The sequence below is a fragment of the Nannobrachium achirus genome, assembly GCF_963921795.1.
Source record: "Nannobrachium achirus genome assembly, chromosome: 20".
Taxonomy (NCBI): domain Eukaryota; kingdom Metazoa; phylum Chordata; class Actinopteri; order Myctophiformes; family Myctophidae; genus Nannobrachium; species Nannobrachium achirus.
Window position 1 is genome coordinate 16,089,518 of NC_137827.1, and position 22,473 is coordinate 16,111,990.

Sequence of the window (22,473 nt, forward strand, 5' to 3'; positions counted from 1 at the left end):
TCAATACATCTGCAGTGGTTAGAGGTGGTCTCCCTACTCTTCCATTGAGAAATGTAGACACTGTTGTCGGGTAGGGCACTTTACTGGTTGACAAGGTCAATAAAGTTAATTAAAGCAGACGGCACATCTAAATTGGACTGAACACAAGATGAACCACCATCTATATTGTAGTTGCAATTCCCGGCAGAGGAGGATAAAACTCAGGGATTGTAGCTTTCCAGGATGTGCAACATACCCAGTTCTTTCTGGACATGCTGTGGGATTCCCATCACGGTTTTCCTGTGTCTCCTCCGGTTTCTGGTCTTCTCTGGTTTCTTCCCAGAGCTCAGTGGCCTGAATGTTGATGCTAAGTGCACAAAGACACACAAATGTACAAATGTTCCCGTTAGACAACAGATTTGCAGAACATCCTTTAACTGTAATATCCCTTTTAACCACTTTCAAACTGGAGTCCCTATTTTGAGCATGCGTGTCATTATAGGTGAAGGTTTTGAAAGATTTAAAAATATTAAATCATCTAGAATGTTCAAAAAGCTTCAAAAATAAGCTTCAAAACAATTGTTACGATATACTCTAAATCAGACTCACAATTTCGTCCATTACCTACAAGTATATCAAATGTCCCTTGTCAGTGTGTAACCGATTCTAGGGACTTTGTGGGTTCCTTTAGGGGGGTCTAAATTGACCCATACAAGTCTGTAACTCTGACAGTGTACAAATGGAACCAAATGGACCCTAACAGGTCCATTGGTTCCATTTGTACACTGTCAGAGTTAAGGGGAGACCTTGTTGTTGACGTCTTCCCACCACCACCTACCTTGTCTGGTGAGTCCAGAGCGAGAGGATCTGGAGGAGACGTTGGACGGTGTGGAGACGGTGGAGGAAGCATCAGGTATGGTGCTGTCTGTCAGAAATCCTCTGTCGTCGCTCTGCTGCACCGACACAGTCGACTGTCAGAAATTAAATGGAGGTGTAAGTGATTTATTTGTATTTACTGAAGTAGTTTTGTGTGTGTGTGTCTGTGGATTTACTATTCTGATAGTAATCATTGCTATGGGGCTTTTAAGCCGTGACATCATTTTGTAGGCAGAGGAGAATCTGCCCCCAGAGCATTTTCTGTCCCTCGCTATTTTCAACAGATCCGAGACAAAAATAACGACTAAAGTATAATTCTAACACTTTCCTTTCAACAACAAAGAGAAGAAAAATGTGTAAATAGTAAAAATAGTAAAAAGATTCACGGAAACTGGGGGCAGAAATGCTCCTCTGCCTACAAAATGATGTCATACTTAACAGCCCCTATGCTCTTTAGTAAACCGAAAATGCATGTTCAGGTTGGGATACAAATTTGTATCCAATCAGTAGAGAGAACCCCACAAAGATGATTTATCGGCTTAAAAGTTGTGTCCAGCTCCAATTCTATTCGCTCATTTTCGTTTCATCATTTCCAATTGAACTTTTTTATCCTGTATGAGTTCTCTCTGCTCGGAGGATAGGATAACATTGGTATTCCTGACCTGAAAATGTGTTTTCACCATTTGAATATAAATCCTATTTTAACAAAAGAAGAATATCTCTTTAACAGCCATTAAATCTATGAAATATAATCTATGGCTGATAAATAGAGGTGTAAAATTACTGTGTAAATACAGTTACGGTATGTGTGTTACTTACAATGCTGCTTTCATCATCTCTGTAATCCACCCCATTATTACTTTCTGAAAAGGAGAAATGTAAGATAAAGGTAGGTTGGTTAGGTTACATACAGTAAAGTTACTCATTTCAGTCACTTAAATTGTTCAGCGCACATACTGTAGGTCAGAGCAGGTTCTCGTTGGTTTCTTATTCTGTGTAGTCCTATAATAAATGTGCATCGGCAGCTACGAGTGTGCGGCTTTACTCTTTTTTCATAGTGTTTGTCCCGTTGGCCGGCACCTCACAAGGACTGGTGTGCTGTGCACTTTTTTGCTATTAGAGCAGGTTCTCAAACATGTTTGGCTCAGGGCACCCCTGTAAATAATATTTTCATCCATGGCACCCCTGAATTACATTGTTAGTTTAGAGCATCTTATGTTTATGTCATATTACGGTACATTAATATTTCCCCCTAAAATACAGAATGAGGAAAACTAGAGAGAATATAATGACCATTATGACAGATTGAAAATAACTTTATACTTGACGTTTAACCACTTGGAACCCCAGTATCCCTATTCTCTGGGGGGGAACATTCGTCAAAAATAGAAAATCGAAAAGCTCACAACGTATATGTGAGCTTGTAGATCGTCTATTTTTGGCAAAGAGATTTGAGGTAGATTGAAAAAGAATGCACCAAGTACAGTATAGGTATAGGGGGTCTAAGTGGCTAAACTGAAGTGAGGGCATGGCATTGGCACCCACTTTGAGAACCCTGCTGTTGGTTTCTAGTTTAAGTCTCTAGTTTGAGTCCATAATGCGCCTTTGAATTGAAAAAATAAAATAAAAATAGAAATTGAGTCAGCATTCTCGGCCTTGAGCCGAGCCAAACGTCCCGGCACAGTGTTTTCTGTGCGTTCCATACAAACACTAAGAGATCATCCCACCACTGCCCAGATTCTCAAGAATCGTGAGCCAAAGGTTGTCGCTGTGGATTCAATTCAAAATGTATTTGTACAGTCAGTCCTTAATCACTGTTTAGTCTCAAAGAGCTTCACTGGACCCACACAAAGAATCCCAGCAACACCCCCTGTCCTTAGAGCCTGGATTTCACAATGGATGTGGTGTTCCTCATGTGGTTCTGTCAGCAATATCCCTCACTGACAATGTGCAAGTTTCACCAGTGACAGACATATCTAACCACTAGACAAATATAACATCCCAACTTCCCCAGAATATGTGGAGACCGAGGGCATACACCATAGCAACCATTACGGTTCGAATCGACTGCGGTGCATCCGGCTTGACCGAGTGTCTATCTATACCAGGGGTTTTCAAACTTTTTTTGACTCAGGGCACCCCTGTAAATAACTTTTTCATCCACGGCACCCCTGAATTACACTGTTGATTTTTAGAATCTTACATCATATTGGAGAAATATCCATTTCCATCAGAACTGACTGAAACGTTATACCTGACGTTTAACCACTTGAACCCCAGCATGCCTATTCTGGGGGGAAGGTTCACCAAAAATAGCCGATCTACAAGCTCACAACGCGTCACAACGTGATGCGTTGTTGTAAGATCTGTAGATCTGCTATTTTTGGTGAAGAGTGTTGTCGTAGATAGAAAAAAGGACTCATCAAGTACAGTGCATATCAGGTCTGTTTTACTAACATAGTGAAGTGATATTGATGTAGTGATATTGATGAATTCCAAATATTATTAAATTATCTCGCGGCACCCCTTCACTGGCATCACGGCACCCCAGGGTGCCCCGTCACCCACTTTGAAAAGCCCTGATCTATACGAACACAATTGGCCAATGTTCGGGCGAGGGAATCTGGGCTGGCGCCGGGCAGGGTGATGTTAGTCGCTGGGCTAGCAGCTGCTACAGCAGGGGTGGGCAACTTTGATGATAGCGAGGGCCACTAAATTTCCACCTTCACTCCAGAGGGCCACAATGCATATTTCTATGTCCTACTTTGTCATTCTAGTATCTTATACAAAATAAGCAAAAATAGCAGATCTACAAGCTCAAAACGCATCGCGCTGCGATGCGTTTTGAGCTTGTAGATCGGCTATTTTTGCATCTTTTGAATTGGAATCCTGGATTTTTTATTTAAATTTTTTGTATTGGAATCCTGAAATGTAACATTTTGATTTAATTTCAAACGCATTTAGTTATATACTCATGTTAACTTCATGAACCTAAATACAAATACATTTGACAAAAAAACTACTAATATAATAATATACTAATATACACTGATGGAATTAAAGCAGATCACGTTTGGAATTGTAACAGCTGAAATCAATAATATATTAGTATTCCGGTATTAACCTGCGGGCCGCATTAAGTCAAGGTGAGGGCCGCATGTGGCCCCCGGGCCGCCAGTTGCCCATGCATGTGCTACAGGGTAGGGCGGCACCTGTAAGCAGGGGGTGTTGAACAGGAGGCGTAGGACGGAGGCGCCATGTCCTCGTGGTGGGGGCTCAGGTGAGCCAGTAGGGTGTACAACAGCAGTGGCAAAAACCACAGTCATGTTGAGGGAGGGTTAATTGGCAAAACAACCAAATAGGGAGAAAAAAGTGGAATAAATAATTGGCTACTCTAAGGCCCCATTTACACTGGCAGCCAAATCCAGCCTGAATCAGATCTGTGTCACATCCAGATTGGAATCTGATTTGTTCCATGTGACCATTTAAACCAATCGGATTCCAATCTGGATGTGGCACAGATCGGATTCAGGCTTGATTTGGCTGCCAGTGTAAATGGTCTAAATTTAGGGGAGAGAAACTCATTAACATTACTGCCCTCAAACTAGATGCCAGTGCAGGACTACAAAGATGGATATACGTTTCTCACCTTCCTGTCGTTGGAGCTTCAGACCCTCCAGGGCCTCATTGTGAAGGTCCTCCACGTATTTGGTCCTGTTGCCTTCGATGAACACGTTCTCCTGGAACAAGGCGGGGACGGTGGTCTGGTATTCATCGTGCTCCTTTTGGACACCTACGGTACAGTAGCAGAAGAAAGAGGGGATGAGCCTGGATCAGCTCAGAGCTCCGAGGTCCCCTGAGAGGGGAAATAAGGAGCCATATGGACAGTTCAAAGTGCATTTAGGGCTGAACCAGACATCTTCCAGACACTGAACACGGCCAAAGCCTATAAGTGGAAACAGGTGACGGCAGAAGTGCAAATGAAATGACATCCAGCTCCATTCACGCAAGATTAACTACTTAAAACCCTACATACTGTACTTCTTGACTGGGGTCCCCCAGAGGTCTATACTTGGTCCTCTGCTTTTTCCCCCCTGCTTCTTTTTTAAAACTCTAATCCAAATCGATTTGACCGAATATAGCCGATCTACTGTACAAGCCCACAACGTGGTGAATGTGTTGTGCCTTATAATGAATGTATTGTGACTTATAGGTCTGCTATATTTGCCTATTTTCTCAGAATATCGAGCTATTATGACATGCTGAGAATAGGGACGCTAGGGTTCATGTGGCTAAACACCAATTACTGTACTGATTTCCTGTGGAGATTATCACCTAAGAAATCCCTTATCAACAACATATGCTCTACTATTAGTGTTTACTCTAAGCAGTCATAAAATGTGATTGTAAAAAAAGACATGAATACTTAATAGCTGTCATAATGTTACAAAGACAATGTGTCGTCAAACAGGCAACTGTCCAGATAACCTGGGGCAACATTTTACGAGGCTACAAGAGTTATAGGCACTATCAAAGAAAACTGGAATAACCTCTCAGGGTTATATTTTAGCTTTATATGCCTCGTTCATTTTAGTAGCTTTGCAGAGGAAATATCATGGTCATTTTTAGGAAACATAAAACAGCAATGGGAAAGAGAAGGGAATACGGTTAGGTACAATACAGTCTTTTGCTGTTGGCAATGTTTCCAAGTTAAAGCGCTCTTGTAAAATAATTTGTTGCTAGAAAGTTCAACAAAATAGCTAACGAAAGCCAAAGTGTAAGTATTTGTTCTCGTTTATTCTTCACTGCTATGTCACCACTTTAAACCTGGCATCCTTATTTAGACAGACAGACAAACAGACAGATATTAAATTCTACTGTATATCGTCACTGTCGGGCAGAAACCTTGTATCTCCAAGTTTCACATTTGTATGTCTTTTCGTAAAGTAAAGACCTGCTTCATCATACAAGACTGTCGCACAAGACTAGTGAAAATAGCAGATCAACAAGCACACAAAACCTCACGGTGCGAGGCGTTGTGTGCCTGTAGATTGGCTATTCTCACTATAGAGGGTATGCGCGTGACATCATCATCATACCCATTTTTAAAATGATAAATACAAAACGAATGGTTTTGGACATACTGTACAAGGTTTCCACCCGACAACAACGATATATTGTATATGATGTAATTACATTTCTTTCAAGCTCACAGCGTGTTGTGAGCACTCAAAATCTTGCAAAGTATAAAATAGGTCTTAAGTAGTAAAAGTTATTGACACCCCAAAGCCCTGTACAATGCATTTGATGCCCTCACATACCCAGGACAGGATCAGTAGGTTAATAACTTTATGTAATGGTGACAGCTGCTCTCCATTTAGACACCTGCTCTACTCTACTGTACAGACTTGTCATGTCAGCAGAACCACCAAGCCATGCTGCATGGGTTTTAATCTTGACAGCCATGAGATAACAGTGATCCCTGCTATAGTTATACCACTGTCTCCTGTGTAACGGCATTAGACGCGGTCAGTTAAACTGTCATTAGATGACTAATTGTGGAATATCGGTGGTTAAAAATAGAAGTTTCCCATGAGCCCAGAGTCTATTTATACTCAAGAAGATACTATGTTTAGTATAATTCAGACATGTGCCTCTCTAACTCCATCAAGATTCTAGAAATTCCTTCAAAATCAGTAGGTCCTCGCAGTTTTTTGTTCCAAGGAACTAAAAACACTTTCCAGATTTTTCTAAAATGTTCAAAAATAGCAGGTGTACAAGCCTGTTTTCCTGGTTTTAATGGGTATCATGATAGTGTTCACACTAGTCTGACCAACTGTCACAGCCTTACCATACACATTATCAATGGTTTCTATTGGCCATGATGACACTAGACACTAAAAGCCAGTTCAGCCAGTTCATCACTTTTTAGAAGTGGCCACTCTTGAAAGGCCAGGAGTTCAAATCTTGACAAGCACAAAAATAAAAGTGAATTTAAAGAAAACAAACGCATGTTATCATTTCTCACTCACCTTTCCTCTTGAAGACTATCGGAATGCAATATAAGAAGTTATTATTGTTATTATTAATATTAAAGTCGTTAGTCAGAAGCACCACCATGATGGTTACTTTTCCACAGCGCTGCTCTTGTCCAGAATGGAAAAGTGAAGGAGAAAAACCATGTACAGCCAGATGTCTGTCAACAGGGCTGGATTAAAGTCCCATCAGCAAGAAAAAACATCCTCAGAGAATCCAGATGGGATCAATTCTGTTGTTTTTGGTGGTCAAAACAGATACGAAGAGAGGTCTAACCAGCCCTAGAGTCTAGACAATGACAGCTCACCAGTCACTAACTAATCCTTTGCGGCCTAAATCCTGCCGTCTCTCTCTATAACCACCACACCCCCCACCACCACCCCCACCCCCGCAGATAGTTTATCCAGTAGTGTTGCTATCTGCTTGTGGCCACGCTGATCCAGGATTGGCTGACCAGTGGTTATGATGATAATGACCATGGATGTCATTATGACACCAAGATCACTCATGTCAATTCATTCAAAAGAGCAGATATCAGGGGGATTTAAGTAACAGCTTGAACACTAAAGCCCTATTTTATACTTTGGCTATTTGAAAATAGCCACGGTACAAGCTCACAACATGGGGGGGAGGAATTGTACAAAAACAACCATTTTTCACTTTGACAAATCAAATCAAAAAATTTGGGAAATTTTTGCCTCTAATGACATGCTCAACATACTGTAGGGATGCCAGAGTTAATGTGGTTAAGAGGGAGTTTCATAAGATTCGAGTTAGGCCCTAAAGGACGATTTCACCACTTTCCAACCCATATTCATATAATTGGTCCTCACTAATAAAATAGCACAATTTCTTTCTACTCGGCCGGTGTCTCTTAGGAGGGCTGTGGGCAGTTCAGAAACCTATCTACCAGTGAGTGACATCTTCATTAGGCAGATTTCTTCTTTTCAGTGTCTATTAGCTTCCCTACAGTATCAGTGATGTTAATGGTAGACAGCAGGTTTCTGAACTGCCCACAGTTTATGGAGATTGTTGGATTTGTTTTTACTTTATTTTGTATGTTTACATTGTGACTTTTTTTTTTTATTACATGTATGATGTTCGAAAGAAAGTTTAACATTAATAAGAATTCCGGTAAACACACCCTCACTGCTACTGTAGTGACTGTGGTTCTTCACTAAAAGACATTCTGTAGTAAGAACAAATCAGATCACTTCTTTTCAAGGAGCCAGGTTTCATCTGTGATTCTTTCTCCACAAGGGGGAGTAGGTGAATTGAAATGTATTACTTCAGCAGCCTACTCCTGACAAAAGAAAGAAAGCAACAGCTACACTGCACATGGAAACAATATTCTTACCGGTTTGTTATAGTGACATGATCAATTTAATCTAACTGTACAATTAGAATTAACAGAACATCAGAAAGGGTTCTTTTCTCAAAAGCTCAGACGATTCTCAATACAGCACAAACTCTGCTATGGTTTCAGCTTACTTTTTAAACACAAAGTATCTCCACTCTGAGGCTCATATCTGTGACTTCTTACACTTCAACAGAATGCGGACGTTTTCACTACTTCTGATTAGGAAACCTACAACTTATCTGGGGCAGAGCAGAGGGCGGGGGTGGATGGGGGGGAATCTCTCCCTGGAGTTGAGTACAGACATGGCATGCTGGAACGTACAACATCTGAACAAATGGAAAACATTCCCATATACTCATGTTGATCCGACTGAATGACTCAACAAAAGCAGTCTGTAAAGGAAAATGATTCACACGTGTCTTCACTTGGCCATTTTCAGTAACCGGCCAAAAACAGGGATGTGGATCCTTTTCGATTGCATAAAACAGAAAGGGGAAGCGACGTGAAGTTATGCGCCTCAAACATAAAGCCAAGATCAAAACGACATTGATCTCGTTAGCAGCAGCAGGACACTGGACATAAACTCATGCATGTGATTGGGGAGAGGCCTGCGGTCAGGGATACAGAGACAGTGTTTGTTAACGAGGGTCACATATTATCACTGGCTTTGTGAGCCCATTGTAATTATGTCCATATTAATCTGGCAGATATTAAAAGGCACCATCTGTCACGGAGGGCCCCAGGGGAAGATGATGGTATTAAAAAGGGCTACTGGTGACTGTGACAGAATGCCAACTGATGTTTACATCAGGGATTATGATTATCGGATCACACATTTTAACAGAAAGTACTTTTGCTGGGTAGACTACCAGCTTCCAGTCATCCAGTGAAGACAACAATTTAGAAAAAGTCAGATTAGAGGGGGTATTAAGATTACATTTCATCACTATGAATAATAAGGGATTTAAAGAACATTTGAATTTAACAAACATCTGTCTTGTTTTAATATAAATTGTATTCTCTGTTGGCAACCAATCCACACAGTTCCATGTTCTGGGACCGACATGATCAGGGATTACTAGGTTTGTAAACAATGACAACCCGACAAACGGGTGGCTTTAAAGACAGTTTGTTGTGTGTCACACCTTTTGTTCAACAAATTGTACCATTGTTACTCCTTTCCTGGCAATTACAAGACTACACAATATTATACTTGTAATGCTAGCATTGTTTTATATCATATAAAATAGATTGTTGCCATTGACACGTCTGTTGTTTTGGGGATATGTGTCACTGTACATTTGCGCAACATACATGAACACACATTTTCCATTATTAATGGCACTTCCTCCCTGCCATTAACATTGCTTACTCACTTCTGGATTTCAGGATAACAGCCTTCTATAAACCTGTACATCCTACCCTGAATTATTACTAAGGTAACCGTCTATTCAACAGAGGCATATAATCAGGAAAGGAGTAATAGCCACTTTTAACTGAGCCAGAATTGATCTATCAGAATCAAGCAGTCAGTACAAGAGGCACACTGACAGGTTATTCAGGTACTGTGTAGACTGACACGTGCATTTAGCACAGACGAACTCTGTAAACGTTCATGTTTTAACTAGATGGGTCTTTTGATGGGGCTTACACAGACGAGCATAACCTGTACCCTCACTCTGTGTGTGTGTGTGTGTGTGTGTGTGTGTGTGTGTGTGTGTGTGTGTGTGTGTGTGTGTGTGTGTGTGTGTGTCCCTCTCTCTTACACACACCCCACACTGTCCCTGCCCCAACTTGCCCTCTCTCTCTCATTTTGCTTGCCAAATAGACAGCAATGCACGGATGTTCTCTGCAGCTCAGAGGGTGCCGTGTGTCTGCCAGGTGTTTAAGCTTCATTGCACAGCGCAAACCCAATTCAGCGCACTGAATCAGTGGGAAAGGGCTGGAAGCTCTGAGAGGCACATGTCTAACATGCACATGCCGCTGTGAGAAGGCACTAAAAGGACATGCGGGTGAAATTCATGGTAACAGATATACCTGCAGATCACGGTCACTATACCCGTCAAGATAAAACCATGCATATGTATGTGTAGATTGAGCACCCTCCCCCCTGCCCTCAATATTCCCATAAATCAGAGGACCACAATGGAAATAAGTCCTAAGATCCTTAGCTCAGCATTTATCCGTTAGGTGATAAGAAAGCGGCCTGCTCACTCCTCATGCAATATGAAGGAATGCATGAGCTCAGTTTGGGGCCCTCCCCAGGTTGGCAGAGGGAGAGAGCAGTGCCCAGGATTACAGCTTATAGGCAATTGGCACTGGGTGAAAAATGGGTTACAAATTCAAGGGATAAAAATGTAGAGGGGAAAAAAAAGGATTTATCCGTCACTTTACAGATGAAAAAGGGTCCTGAGGTTGAAAACTCTCTGTTCTAATTCACTGTATGGTAGGTATTGCATTAATCGCTGGATAGGTTTTGCCATTAGCGACAGTTCAAAATCCCCCTCCAACCTGGGCAGGAGGAGAATTTAAAACATTCAGACCTGCTAGGGCCTGTACGGTGTAGGCGCTACTCCGCTATAGGCTCATAACCTGACAGGCAGTGGTGTAAAGTAACTAAGTACATTTATGTATTTAAGTACTGTACTTAAGTGCAATTTTGAGGTATTTGTATTTTACTTGAGTATTTCCAATTTCCAATACTTTTACGTCTACTCCACTACATCTCGTATCCAAATATTGCACTTTTACTCCATTACAATTCTAGTTACTTTACAGATATATATTATAGTCTTATAAAACTAAGATGAACCACTGTAGCCCTATTTTATACCTATAGGCTTGAAAATAGCCGATCGACAAGCTCACAACGCGTCGCAATTGCAGATCTGCATTAGTAGGGCAAGGGTGAGTTTTCAAGACGCACACAAGGTTACATTTTCCGCAAACTGTAGATATAAAGAGTTGCTATCAAAATAGTCTGATACTGAAGCTACTGTACGAGGCTGACCTAGGCCAAAGCATTTCATAACTTGAGACCTACTTTAAACTTTGCCGTACGATAGTGTCACGTGAACATAGCTCATCTGCAGGCTCACAACGCATTGCAATGGAACATGTTGTCATCTTGTAGATGAGCTATTGTTTCTCAAATGGGTGTACGTGTACCCCTAGGGGTACGCAGGGGTACTGCAGGGGATACGTGAGAATGAACTAGAAAATGGGAATATGAATTTAGTGTTATGGTCAATGATAAAACATTGACAGACTGTGTGAACCTGCTCATTTGTAAATTGTTAAACCAAATTACATCAATACCTATATATAGAAAGCAATGTTTATTTGCCATAATGCTGTTTTATTTTGAACATATTGGCATGGGAACTGGACTTTTGATGTACATTTTTCTAAGCAAATGCTGTAGTCAATGGGGTACTACACGGCTTCCGAAATCAGTATAAGTGGGTACTGCTGCCAAAAAAGTTTGAGAAACTGAGCTACTGTATATTCGAGCTTGTAGCTTGCCTTTCAACCCAGAGTCAAAACCAACAAAGGGTCAAACTCTTTTTTCTGCTATACCACCAAAATGTGGAAAGCCTTACCGAAGGCCATAAAGGAGTGTGGATCACTAGCATCCTTTAAAATTGCCCTGAAAAACCACTTACATGCAGCAGCCGTCCGCAACTGGTAAAAAAAAAAAACTAACCTAGCCCAACCCTACCCTCCCCTGCCCCTTCTTTGTATATACTTACTTACTTACTGTTTAGACTTTTTTTCTTTGTTCTCTCATTTTTCTTTTCTTTATATATCTACTGCATAGTACTGTGTTCTATTCGTCTGTCATTCAATGTTATATGAGATACTTAAATGGTTTCCTGTGGAAATAAGCTTAGTCTTTTCATGGATCTCCTTTTAGTAGACCTTGTACCAGTGAACTGTACCGTCATGAAACTGTACCTTTTCCTATGCAAACTTCTAATAAAGTCTTCAATCAATCAATCAATAGATTGGCTATTTTCGATGTTTTTCAAAGCTTTCGAAATTGGAATAAAGACTGAACGCAAAGGTTGAAAGAGGTTAATAAACACAGAGACAAGTGGCACCGCCCGCGGCAGGTCTGTCACAATCAACAGCTTACAGGAATTAAAGTGACACGACTTTGAGGCCCCACTTCCTCCGTAACCTCCTGCAGTCTATCGCCTCTGGGCCCTGGCTGGCACGTTGTGTTGGTATGATGAAGACTTGTGTCTCTGTTACATACACGTACATTACGTACAGCATGGCCTTATCAGAACAGAGGACACTGGTCCTTGAACAGGCCTGGAACGAACAACATGAATCTACTGCACACGTCAGCAGCAGCTGGCAGTGGAACCACATTTGCCTTCGACGTCACCAAATTGCCGGGTCACTGCAGTCACCCACACCACAACAACAACAACCCTCAATGACGATGGCACCGTTCATTTCCACGGCATGCCAACGATCCACATGCAGCATCAACCACTATTCAAACAAGCTCAGAATGTAAGCCTTGCCGAGCCTGAAGGCCATAAGGGCAGGGCATGTTGTAAGCCCTGATGCCCATAGGGGCAGGAGCCTATCTCCTGTTTCTGTAGCGTGAGGCAGCTTGATGTACAAGTACACCCCTGAACATGACGCTAGTATGTTGCAGGGACTTACCCACAATCCAACCCTTGATGCTGAGTGCCAAGCAGAGAGGCACTGGGTCCCATTTTTCGGTGCCATGGCATTGGTCCGACATCTCTGATTGTTCCTACATCCCATTAGTCTGAATCTGGTGATGTTAACCTGGTGAAAAATACTATGCCTAAACCTAAACCCAAACCCTAACCTCAGTAAAACTATGCCGGCTAAACCTAACCCATAACCAAAGTAGGACTAATGAGATGTAGGACTAATGAGACGTACGACTAATGGGCAGCCCCTCCATTCAGAGTCTTTGGTATGACCTGGCCAGGGATCGAACCCAACAGGAAGTCGTCCCAGTCTCAGGGTGGACACTAACCACAAGGCCACTGAGCTGGTTAGCTGCCATGGAACACATTGTGAGCTTGGACATAATTTCTTTTTTTAACCCTTTTTTTCCTCTCCATTTAGTTATTATTCCAATTGAACCATCCCTACACATTTCTGTGTTGCTAGTGAAGCCTCCACATCCTACTCCTCCCGTTCTATACCCTTATATGTGCCGCCCCAGCCTGAAGGATTCGCCGGTTCAGCGAAAAAGATGGTCCTCCCCGCCCGGCTTCACCTCCACGAACCAATTGTGTTCGGATGGACGCTTGGCCAAGCTGGATGCACTGCGGCGGATTTCAACTCCTAGACTCTGCGGTGGTGGACAAGTACTTTACCCCTGTAGAGCCAGAGTATTTTTGAATAAAAAAAACAATATTTTTGAAAACTATGGCCTATGACTAAAATAGGAATCCCAGGGTGAAAGTGGATAATCCAAAAGAAAAGCCTTCATCAGCCATTGCGCTGATTGATGACTCACAGAATTTCCCAGCATACAATCAGTTCCTTTGTAGACTTGCCACTGTGTGTTTGCAATCATTCTCCTACCATGACAACAGCCAGCTAAAAACCGCTGTAATGCATCAGTATACCCTGACAATAAAATGATCCGTTGTCTCATTAATTATCACGGCTGCCATGCCGACGGCCATCGCACATGCCTTGGTAACACCGAGACGCATTTTACAGCGTTTACAAAAGGTTAAGACTAGAGTGATGAAATCTACACCGACAGAGAACACAAGCAGGACTAGAGGGCACTTAAGTAAATACTGTAGCCTACCTCTTCCACCTTTTGACTGACCTTAATATGATCTCCGATATTAGGGTGTGGCGTCAGTCATTTGAACCTATAGCATCTTGTGAACGTGTTTATTAACTGTATTAACTGTATTCATGTCAGCCCTGATTGATACCATCATCGTGTGTGTGTGTGTGTGTGTGTGTGTGTGTGTGTGTGTGTGTGTGTGTCTGTGTGTCTGTGTGTTAGCACTAGCAGGGTTGTTTTTAAGGGTTGATGTTACTTTCAGGCATTTCACACATGCAGTGACAAAAAGGTTGCAACCTCTTTCCCCCAGAGAACAACCACTTTTGCGTCCTGCCCAGGGATGGGAATCGAGAGCAGTATCCTGCTCAGGAATGGGAATGGAGGTATCCTGCTCAGGGATGGGGTCCTGGATGGGGACCCAAATAAGGCCCTGGATGGGGGTACATTTAGGCTGAAAGTAAATTTACCCCCATTGATTCTCACACAAATGCATTTGGGTCCCCATCCAAGGCCTTGTATTTGGGTCCCCCATCCAGAATCAATGGGTAAATGTCCTATAATACATTTTTTGTCTTATGAATGCGACAAATACAACAAAATATTATTGAAATAAAGTCTCCATAGTGAGTAATCAACAGAAAAAAAAAATACATTTTGGAAGTTAACTACTCCTTTAAAGCAGCACAACGTGTCACTCGCCGACAAGAACGGCTCCATAAGCTAGGATCTGTTTGTGTCGGCAATCGAAACCGTCGTTTGCCAACAGGGTGCACCGTCAGGTATGCAAGGACTCAAGGAGGACACGGCAGAGATGGGACAGGCCTGTTTGATCGTCATGACAGCATGTACAGGAAAGTGAAACACTATCAGTCCAACTATGAAACCTGTTCGCCTGCACTGTTCGCCTTGGTTATTGTGTGATCATCATCCCAGTTGCAATCGAGCTTATCCATTCTCTGTCCGGCCCAGACACACAACACACACACACACACACACACACACACACACACACACACACACACACACACACACACACACACACACACACACACACACACACACACACACACACACACACACACACACACACACACACACACAGGTATTATGAAACAACGTCTCAAACTGGCAGGGTATGGCACGGCATGCTTCGCTGATAGCATAGACAGGAAATCCAGATGATAAAGTGGATTTAGGCCTTGAAAAGTCACAGTGCCTATAAAGAGTTCAGCTGGAGTTGGGCTGAAGCAACTCTCAGACCAAATATACACTTCTTGGACTTTGCCCAGTCTGGAACAACCGATGCATTGTTGTCACGGAGAGCTTTTTCAAACAAGTAGGCCAAAGACATTGACAAATGGAGGTCCAACCCTGGCGTGCAACCAGATGTACGCAGAATGTACACATAGTATTATGCAGTGGTGTAAAGTAACGTGGTGTAAGTAAGTACATTTACTTAAGTAATGTACTTAAGTAAAGTCTTTGGGGTATTTGTACTTTACTTGAGCATTACCAAATGACAAAACTTTTACTTCTACTCCACTACATCTCGAATCCAAGTAATGTACTTTTACTCCACTATACATTTATTTGATAACTTTAGTTACTAGTTACTTTGCGGATATAAATTATAATATTATAAAACATACATGGTGTACTTTCACTTTTGGTACTTAAAGAACAATTTGATGCCAACACTTTCTCTTTCACTTTCTTTTTTTACTCAAGTACATTTTGAATTCCGGGCTCTTACTTGTGACTGAATATTTCCATATTGCAGTTTTACCTCCACCACTGGCACTGATATTATGTGTGCGTTCTGCATATCACACACACGCGCGCACGCACGCATGCATGCATGCACATTGCACACACAAATCACCTCCCATCTCCACTTCCCTCTGAGACATAGCTTTATGGAGCTCAGGAATGTGAGGAATCTCAGAGGACCAGGTGCCAGGTTAGACAGTGTAGCACTTTATCCTTCTCTGCCCTTCAACTTTCTCTCTGTTCCTCCACCAGCGTTCTGGTGCCCTTCGGGTAACCCACGGTCCAAACAACCCATAGAACAGGGGTCTTCAACGTTTTCAGGCCAAGGACCCCTTAGCTGAGAGAGAGATGAAGCAGGGACCCCCACTATTGTATACAATTGTGTTGCAGATTAAACATTTTCATAGATTTCTGAGACAGCTTAGACTTGTTTGACAACAATATCATCAGTGTAGGTTGTTGGTTTAATGTGTATTTTTAGACATTAAACGACTTGAACCGTCAATACTTAGTCTGCTTTTCTTTTCACTCTACACCAAACCTCTTTGCCAAGAATAGCAGATCTACAAGCTCACAATGCCTCCTCGGCTATTCTTGACTAATGTTCCACACAGAATAGGGATACTAGGTTTCAAGTGGTTATTGTAGAGAAAATAAAGCTCTTATCACACAAAGATTTGGAAGACCCCCTGTAGTAACTCTGAGGACCCCCTGTTGACCCCCTGTTGATTGACCACTTTCAACCTGCCGGGCATGTCATTAGATTAGACAGACAATATTCCAAACGTATCCAAAGCTGTCAAACGTTATCAAAAACAACAAACAGCACATCTACGAGCTCAAAACTGTGTCATGATGCCACACGCTGTGAGCTCATAGATCTGCTATTTCCGCTGTTCGTCGTATAATAAAATAGGACAGGATATGAGATGACTCTAGGCAGCATGTAGTAATATCAACTACAGTACACCTAGAGCACTCCAGGGAAATGCAAACAGGTACACAAACAACAATGCGCGCGCGCGCACGCACACACACACACACACACACACACACACACACACACACACACACACACACACACACACACACACACACACACACACACACACACACACACACACACACACACACACACACACACACACACACACACACACACACACACACGTAGGGCCACTTGCTGTACACATTTTCACACTATTGGAAGTGAAATAGCATGCAAAGACACATGCACATACCAGGGCCGGCCCGGGGCGTAAGCCAACTACTGTACTTTATGTGCCTGCTTGAGGACCCTAACAGACATTACATTTGAAAAAAAAAAAAAAAAGAAGATTTAGCTTGGGACACACACACACACACACACACACACACACACACACACAGTATGTTGGTGTCATGGTGTTATCTAGGAGGACGTGTCTATGCAGTAACAGTGGACCGGTGTGCACTAAAATCCTCTGTGTCCATTTACCTCTGGAACACATGGACCAATTTGGGTCAATATTTACTCTCTCAAGAGGTTAAACGAACATCGAGGATTTTGGTTCAGAAAGGTTCAGTAGGTCAGGGTTCAATCTCGTCCAGAGACCTGCCAGTGGTCAGACTTTATGGTCCAAACTTTACCAAAACATACCACACAAGTAACATTGCTCTGCGATGATTTATCCATTTGTAACTCACGGGGTGTCATGGGGCAATACAAATGTAGCCAAATGGACCCGTGATTCCTCACTAGAGTCAAATTAACACTGAGGATATAATCCAGTGGTTCTCAACCTTTTCAGGCCGCAACCCCCAAAATAATCATATTTGAACTGGGGACCCCCCAACCTGCACAAGCACTTGGAATTGTAGGAGTTGGCATTACATTTAGTTTGACTCTATCTACTCCATTGTGAAAATAGCCGATCTACATTTTCACAACGCCTCGCAAGCATGTAGGTGTTGTGAACATGTAGATCGGCTATTTTCACAATTTCTGCCTCTAATATTTTGACCAATGTTTGACCAGAGGTATTAAAAAGTCCTTAAATTGTCACTTTGGAAATGCGCAGATACCCTGTATACACTTATACTGTATGTTCACATTTAACTAAACATCTGGGGACCCCCCAAAATAATTTGGGGACCCCTTTGGGGGTCCCGAACCACAGGTTGAGAACCATTGATATAACCGACCGTGTATCTTAACAGCGAGTCAAGATAAAGTACATCCATGGAAGGAACAGTTAACATTACACACTGTCATCACTTAACAGGACAACAAATACTTTAGCAGATAAGGTTCTCTGACAGACTCCTGTATGTGATAATAACAGGCCTCTTTGTTCAGTATGTGATTGAAGACCAAAGCAAAGCATTAGCAGCACATGAATAGACACTCACACGTGCTTGGACACACACACACACACACACACACACACACACACACACACACACACACACACACACACACACACACACACACACACACACACACACACACACACACACACACACACACACACAGTAACACAGCGGTTTGATCGTCCATGGGTATCTGTGTAATCTCATTGAGAAGGAGGAGCAGTGTGAGAAGAAGTTTGGGTCAAGAGAGGACAGGGTCGTCACAGGGGGGGGGGGGGGGGGGGGGGGACTGAATTACTAGGGCCCAAGGTGGAGGGGGGGCCTTAATTATTTTATACTTTAGCTATTGAAAAATAGCAGCTCACAGCGCGGCACTCGGTGCGACACCCCTGTCATTTTTGAAAAGTTGTGAAAATGTGTGCAAATCTTTGTATATACAGTATAGTATATAAGTATTTTTTAAGCGAATAACTTTTGCTTTTCTGGGGGGTCCCTGGAACTAAATATTTTGAGATCGGGTCCTTTTTGGGGATCCTTCACATGAAAAAGTTTGAGGACCACTGACATAGAAACATAGGTTTTTCAAAAAACCTTAGAAGGATTTGAAATATTCAAAGACTTGCACAAACGTTCACGATTTTTCAAAAGTATCGGATCTACAAGCTCGCAGCGCAGCACTCGGTGCCGCACTGTGAGCTTGTATATCTGTTATTTTTCAATAGTTAAAGCACCCAGGGCCCAAAGGTTGGTGCGACACCCCTGAGAGAGGAACAAAACCCGTTGTTCTTCCTTGCTGTAGCAGCGCTCCTCTGGCATGGCCTAACAGGCGCGCTGCCAAGCGCTCTCCCATACCAGGCATGCGGCGGGCAATAGTGGCCCCTTGGCATCGACGCAAATCCCTATCAGGATAAGCTTGTTTGCCTCCATGGGACTGGAGTGGAGGTATTCTCTGTTCTATCTGAGGTTTTATAGTGCGACGATTCGTAAGGATCAAAGCTAGTTCAGGGGGCGGTCCCAAGGGAGCGCGCGCGCGGAGGGGGGTGGGTCACTAGGTCCTGCCCCCCCCCTTACCCATAGTTCTTAGGGAAGTCAGATGGTGGGACTCAGTCTTGTTGCATAGCACTGCTGCTGCAGTACACACACAAGTGCCACACTTGTTGCTTGCAGGTAGCTGTGCTGCTGCCCACCGCTTGGACAGGGTGGCTAACTTGGCTGAGTATTTCTGGCTGTTTCTGCTATTTTACTATCGCTCAATTCATGTTCTTAGCTGCCAAACTAAGAAGCTGTGTTCTTGGCCAGGTGTATGGGAAGTTTGAGATTGTTATTCTGGTAATCGCTGAATTCTAAACTGCTGTTTCAAGGTTCAGATTTCTTGCTATCGTTGCTGGTGCCTAGCTGATTTCTGTACTTTCAGTTGTTTGTTGCTAAAGCTATTTCAAAGGTGCTACAGGCTTGCTAAAGTTGCAAAGGTAAACTCAGTATCATAGAAGTTGGCTGTGGCTACGGGCTAAATGCTAACTTATTTCGTGCCCTGGTGGGCCTTTACTGGGCTACCATGAGTTAAAGTAATCTCAGTCGTTGGGTTTGTCGATAACAATGTCAGTACTTTGCAACGGCGCGGGCCGTATCGGCTAGCGCGGAACAACAGGTTTAATGTACAGTCAGCTAGGAGCTAGCTGGTGGCTATTGCTAGCCGGCTATTTCGGTAAGGATGCTGTTAGCTGGTAAATCAGTAGCAGGTAATGAATCACGCTAGGAGGATTCAGTTTGTAGGTTGCAGGTGTCTGTAAACGGCAGCGTTCACCTAGCTCCTGAGCTAGCCGAGTCACGTCAAGCGGTGATTTACGGCATGACGTTCGGCAGCAAATACTAAGCGCTGCGTGTGGGAAATGTAGTTCTCTATCATGCCAAGCCTCGGCGTCGTGCTAGTAGCAAGCTTCGCCCGCAGCGTGCTTAATCTAGTTAGTATGGGGCCTATATTGCTTCTGCCTCGCCTCGGGTTATGTGTATGTTTTCCTCTTTTTGCACTGTCTGGCCGTCTTAACAGCTGCTGCTTATGAGGTGCTAGTTGCTATAACATAGCAGCTAAATGGTTCTGTCGCTTCTTGGACCACAGTAGGGCTGCTGCCAGTTACCGTGGCGTAGAAGCCCTCGCGGGATGAATTATTAAATACAGTAATCGCCTCTCTTTGAGAAGCCTATAAAGGATGTCTGTCTGCATGGGCTCCTGAGAGGAGGAAACCAGCAAGCTCATAGGTGCCACAGTTTACGTGCAAACAATGTTTTGCTTCCGCTAACGCAGGTCGTGCCTGTCTGTCCTGACGTCACCAGTTGAACTCGCTAGTGCATGCAGGGAATCGTAGTCTTCTCTAAATGCTCGGTAGCTCCAGCTAAATATTCTCTTCAGTTTCAGCATCCATCAGCTGCAGCTCATCAGCTTTCTTCGCACCGCAAGCTTTAAGTTAGGGTTTGATAAGTTCTAAGTTGTCAGTTGTTCTGCTTATTAAATGCTAAGTAAAATAGGCAAATTGTTGCCGCTGCCGCAGTTGGATACTGTCATTTCTCCGTGGTTTCGTCTGAGGCTAGCTCTACCCTAGCCCTGAATACAGGACTCTCATATACATGAGAGTCCTGGTGCCGCCTCAACATGAGGAGTAGTGGGCAATCGAGCCCTTAACGGTTTGAGCTAGGAACGTCAGATTTCAAAAATAAACTGCTTACCCAAGCCAACTTTGCTAACGATTTGACGCCGCACAACGTTCATTACACGCCGCTCCCCGGTTGTTGAATAAAACGCATTTTTGTCCGAAATTATTTTGCTTAACATAGGACGTCCGCCTCTAGTGGACAGTCGCGTCATCGCATCATCTCCGTTCACTACAATGATCAACCGGAGATGACGCGACTGTCCACAAGAGGCGGACGTCCTATGTTAAGCAAAATAATTTCGGACAAAAATGCTTTTTATTCAACAATCCGGTAGCGGCGTGTAATGAACGCTGTGCGGCGTCAAATTGTTATCAAAGTTGGCTTAGGTAAGCACTTTATTTTTGAAATCTGACGTTCCTAGCTCAAACCGTTAAGGGCTCGATTGCCCACTACTCCTCATGTTGAGGCGGCACCAGGACTCTCATGTATATGAGAGTCCTGTATTCAGGGCTAGCTCTACCCAAGCTGCTAATGCTGCGGTAATTGCTGCTCATAAATTAAAACTGATGCTACCGCTTGTAGGATGCTGACACCATGCTTATCTGGGCAGTGCATGCTCAGCTCCCACGCGTCTGTTACTAAACTAGAAATGTGCAATTTGGGAAATTGCGAGTGTGCTGCTACACCATCAAGCTATCGGTACTGCTGTATGTTAAAGCTGCTACCAGTGTATCAGAAGTAAAAGGGATGGTTATAGTATTGGGTCACATAGCACACTGTATTTCTAGTAGTGTTTCCTTAGCCGCCGCACTTGGCTTCAGTGCTGGTTACAGCTCACGCTTAAGCTGCTACATGTCCGTTTGTAACATCATGTTCATATCCAGGATTTCTCCTTATCCGTTGTGCTGCTATCTTGGAGGCAAAAATGGTCACATTATGGTGCTAGTGGCTCTTGTTGCCGCTGCTACAGTCAGATACCACAATGTCTCCTATAGTTTCAGCTATTGTTAGCTCCACTCAACCTGCGGCTGCGTGCTAGCATAACTGCTAATAATTACAGCTAAGGCTGATGCTTGTAAAAATGCTGCATCATGTTTTCTTTCAGCTCATGCTAAAACTAATACTTGTTGGTTGCTAACATCTGTTTATTATTTCAGCTCCAGGCCGGAGTGGCTGCAGGCCCACATGTTCCACTAATCGTGTTTTACCCTATAGCTTCTTGCTGCGGCTGCTACATGTCTAACTGCTAACACAATTTCTATCCTTTCAGCTCGTGCTGGAGATGCTGCATAGCTGCTACCAGAGCAGTATAATCAGAGAGTGGTGTCACCGCGGGGTCAGAAACAGCGCTGGTCACGTGGTTCATTGTCACGTTACACCTCATAGACTTCAATGCATTTTGTAAACTTCCGGTTGGCCGTTTGTCACTATACGCCAATAGATGTGTGCGTAGACGACCTGGCCCCACGAAGTGAACGGGAGTGACGCAACTCTCCATTCTAGGGCTCTGGCTGCTACTACAGCAGGTCGCCATAGCAGCATGGCGCTGCAGCTGCTGAGGTTTTCTGCTAACATATTTATCATTACAGCTCCAGGCCGGAGCTGCGGCATGCCCCCTGCCACGGCATCAGGTTAGCACTGCAGC

The 22,473-nt window shown here is 43.3% G+C and overlaps 1 protein-coding gene across 2 annotated transcripts in view; it reads right to left on the minus strand.

Moving 5' to 3' along the window:
• The window catches only part of LOC308306282 (uncharacterized protein), a 68,331-nt gene that overhangs the window by 15,911 nt on the left and 29,947 nt on the right, over positions 1–22,473 (minus strand). For both annotated transcript variants that reach the window (XM_080751185.1, XM_080751186.1), the window contains exons 3-6: positions 4,505–4,648; positions 1,675–1,718; positions 818–950; positions 236–346 (exon numbers count right to left, since the gene is read on the minus strand). In XM_080751185.1, the coding sequence (XP_080607311.1) occupies positions 236–346; positions 818–950; positions 1,675–1,718; positions 4,505–4,648 (432 nt within the window). The remainder of the gene's footprint in view (positions 1–235; positions 347–817; positions 951–1,674; positions 1,719–4,504; positions 4,649–22,473) is intronic.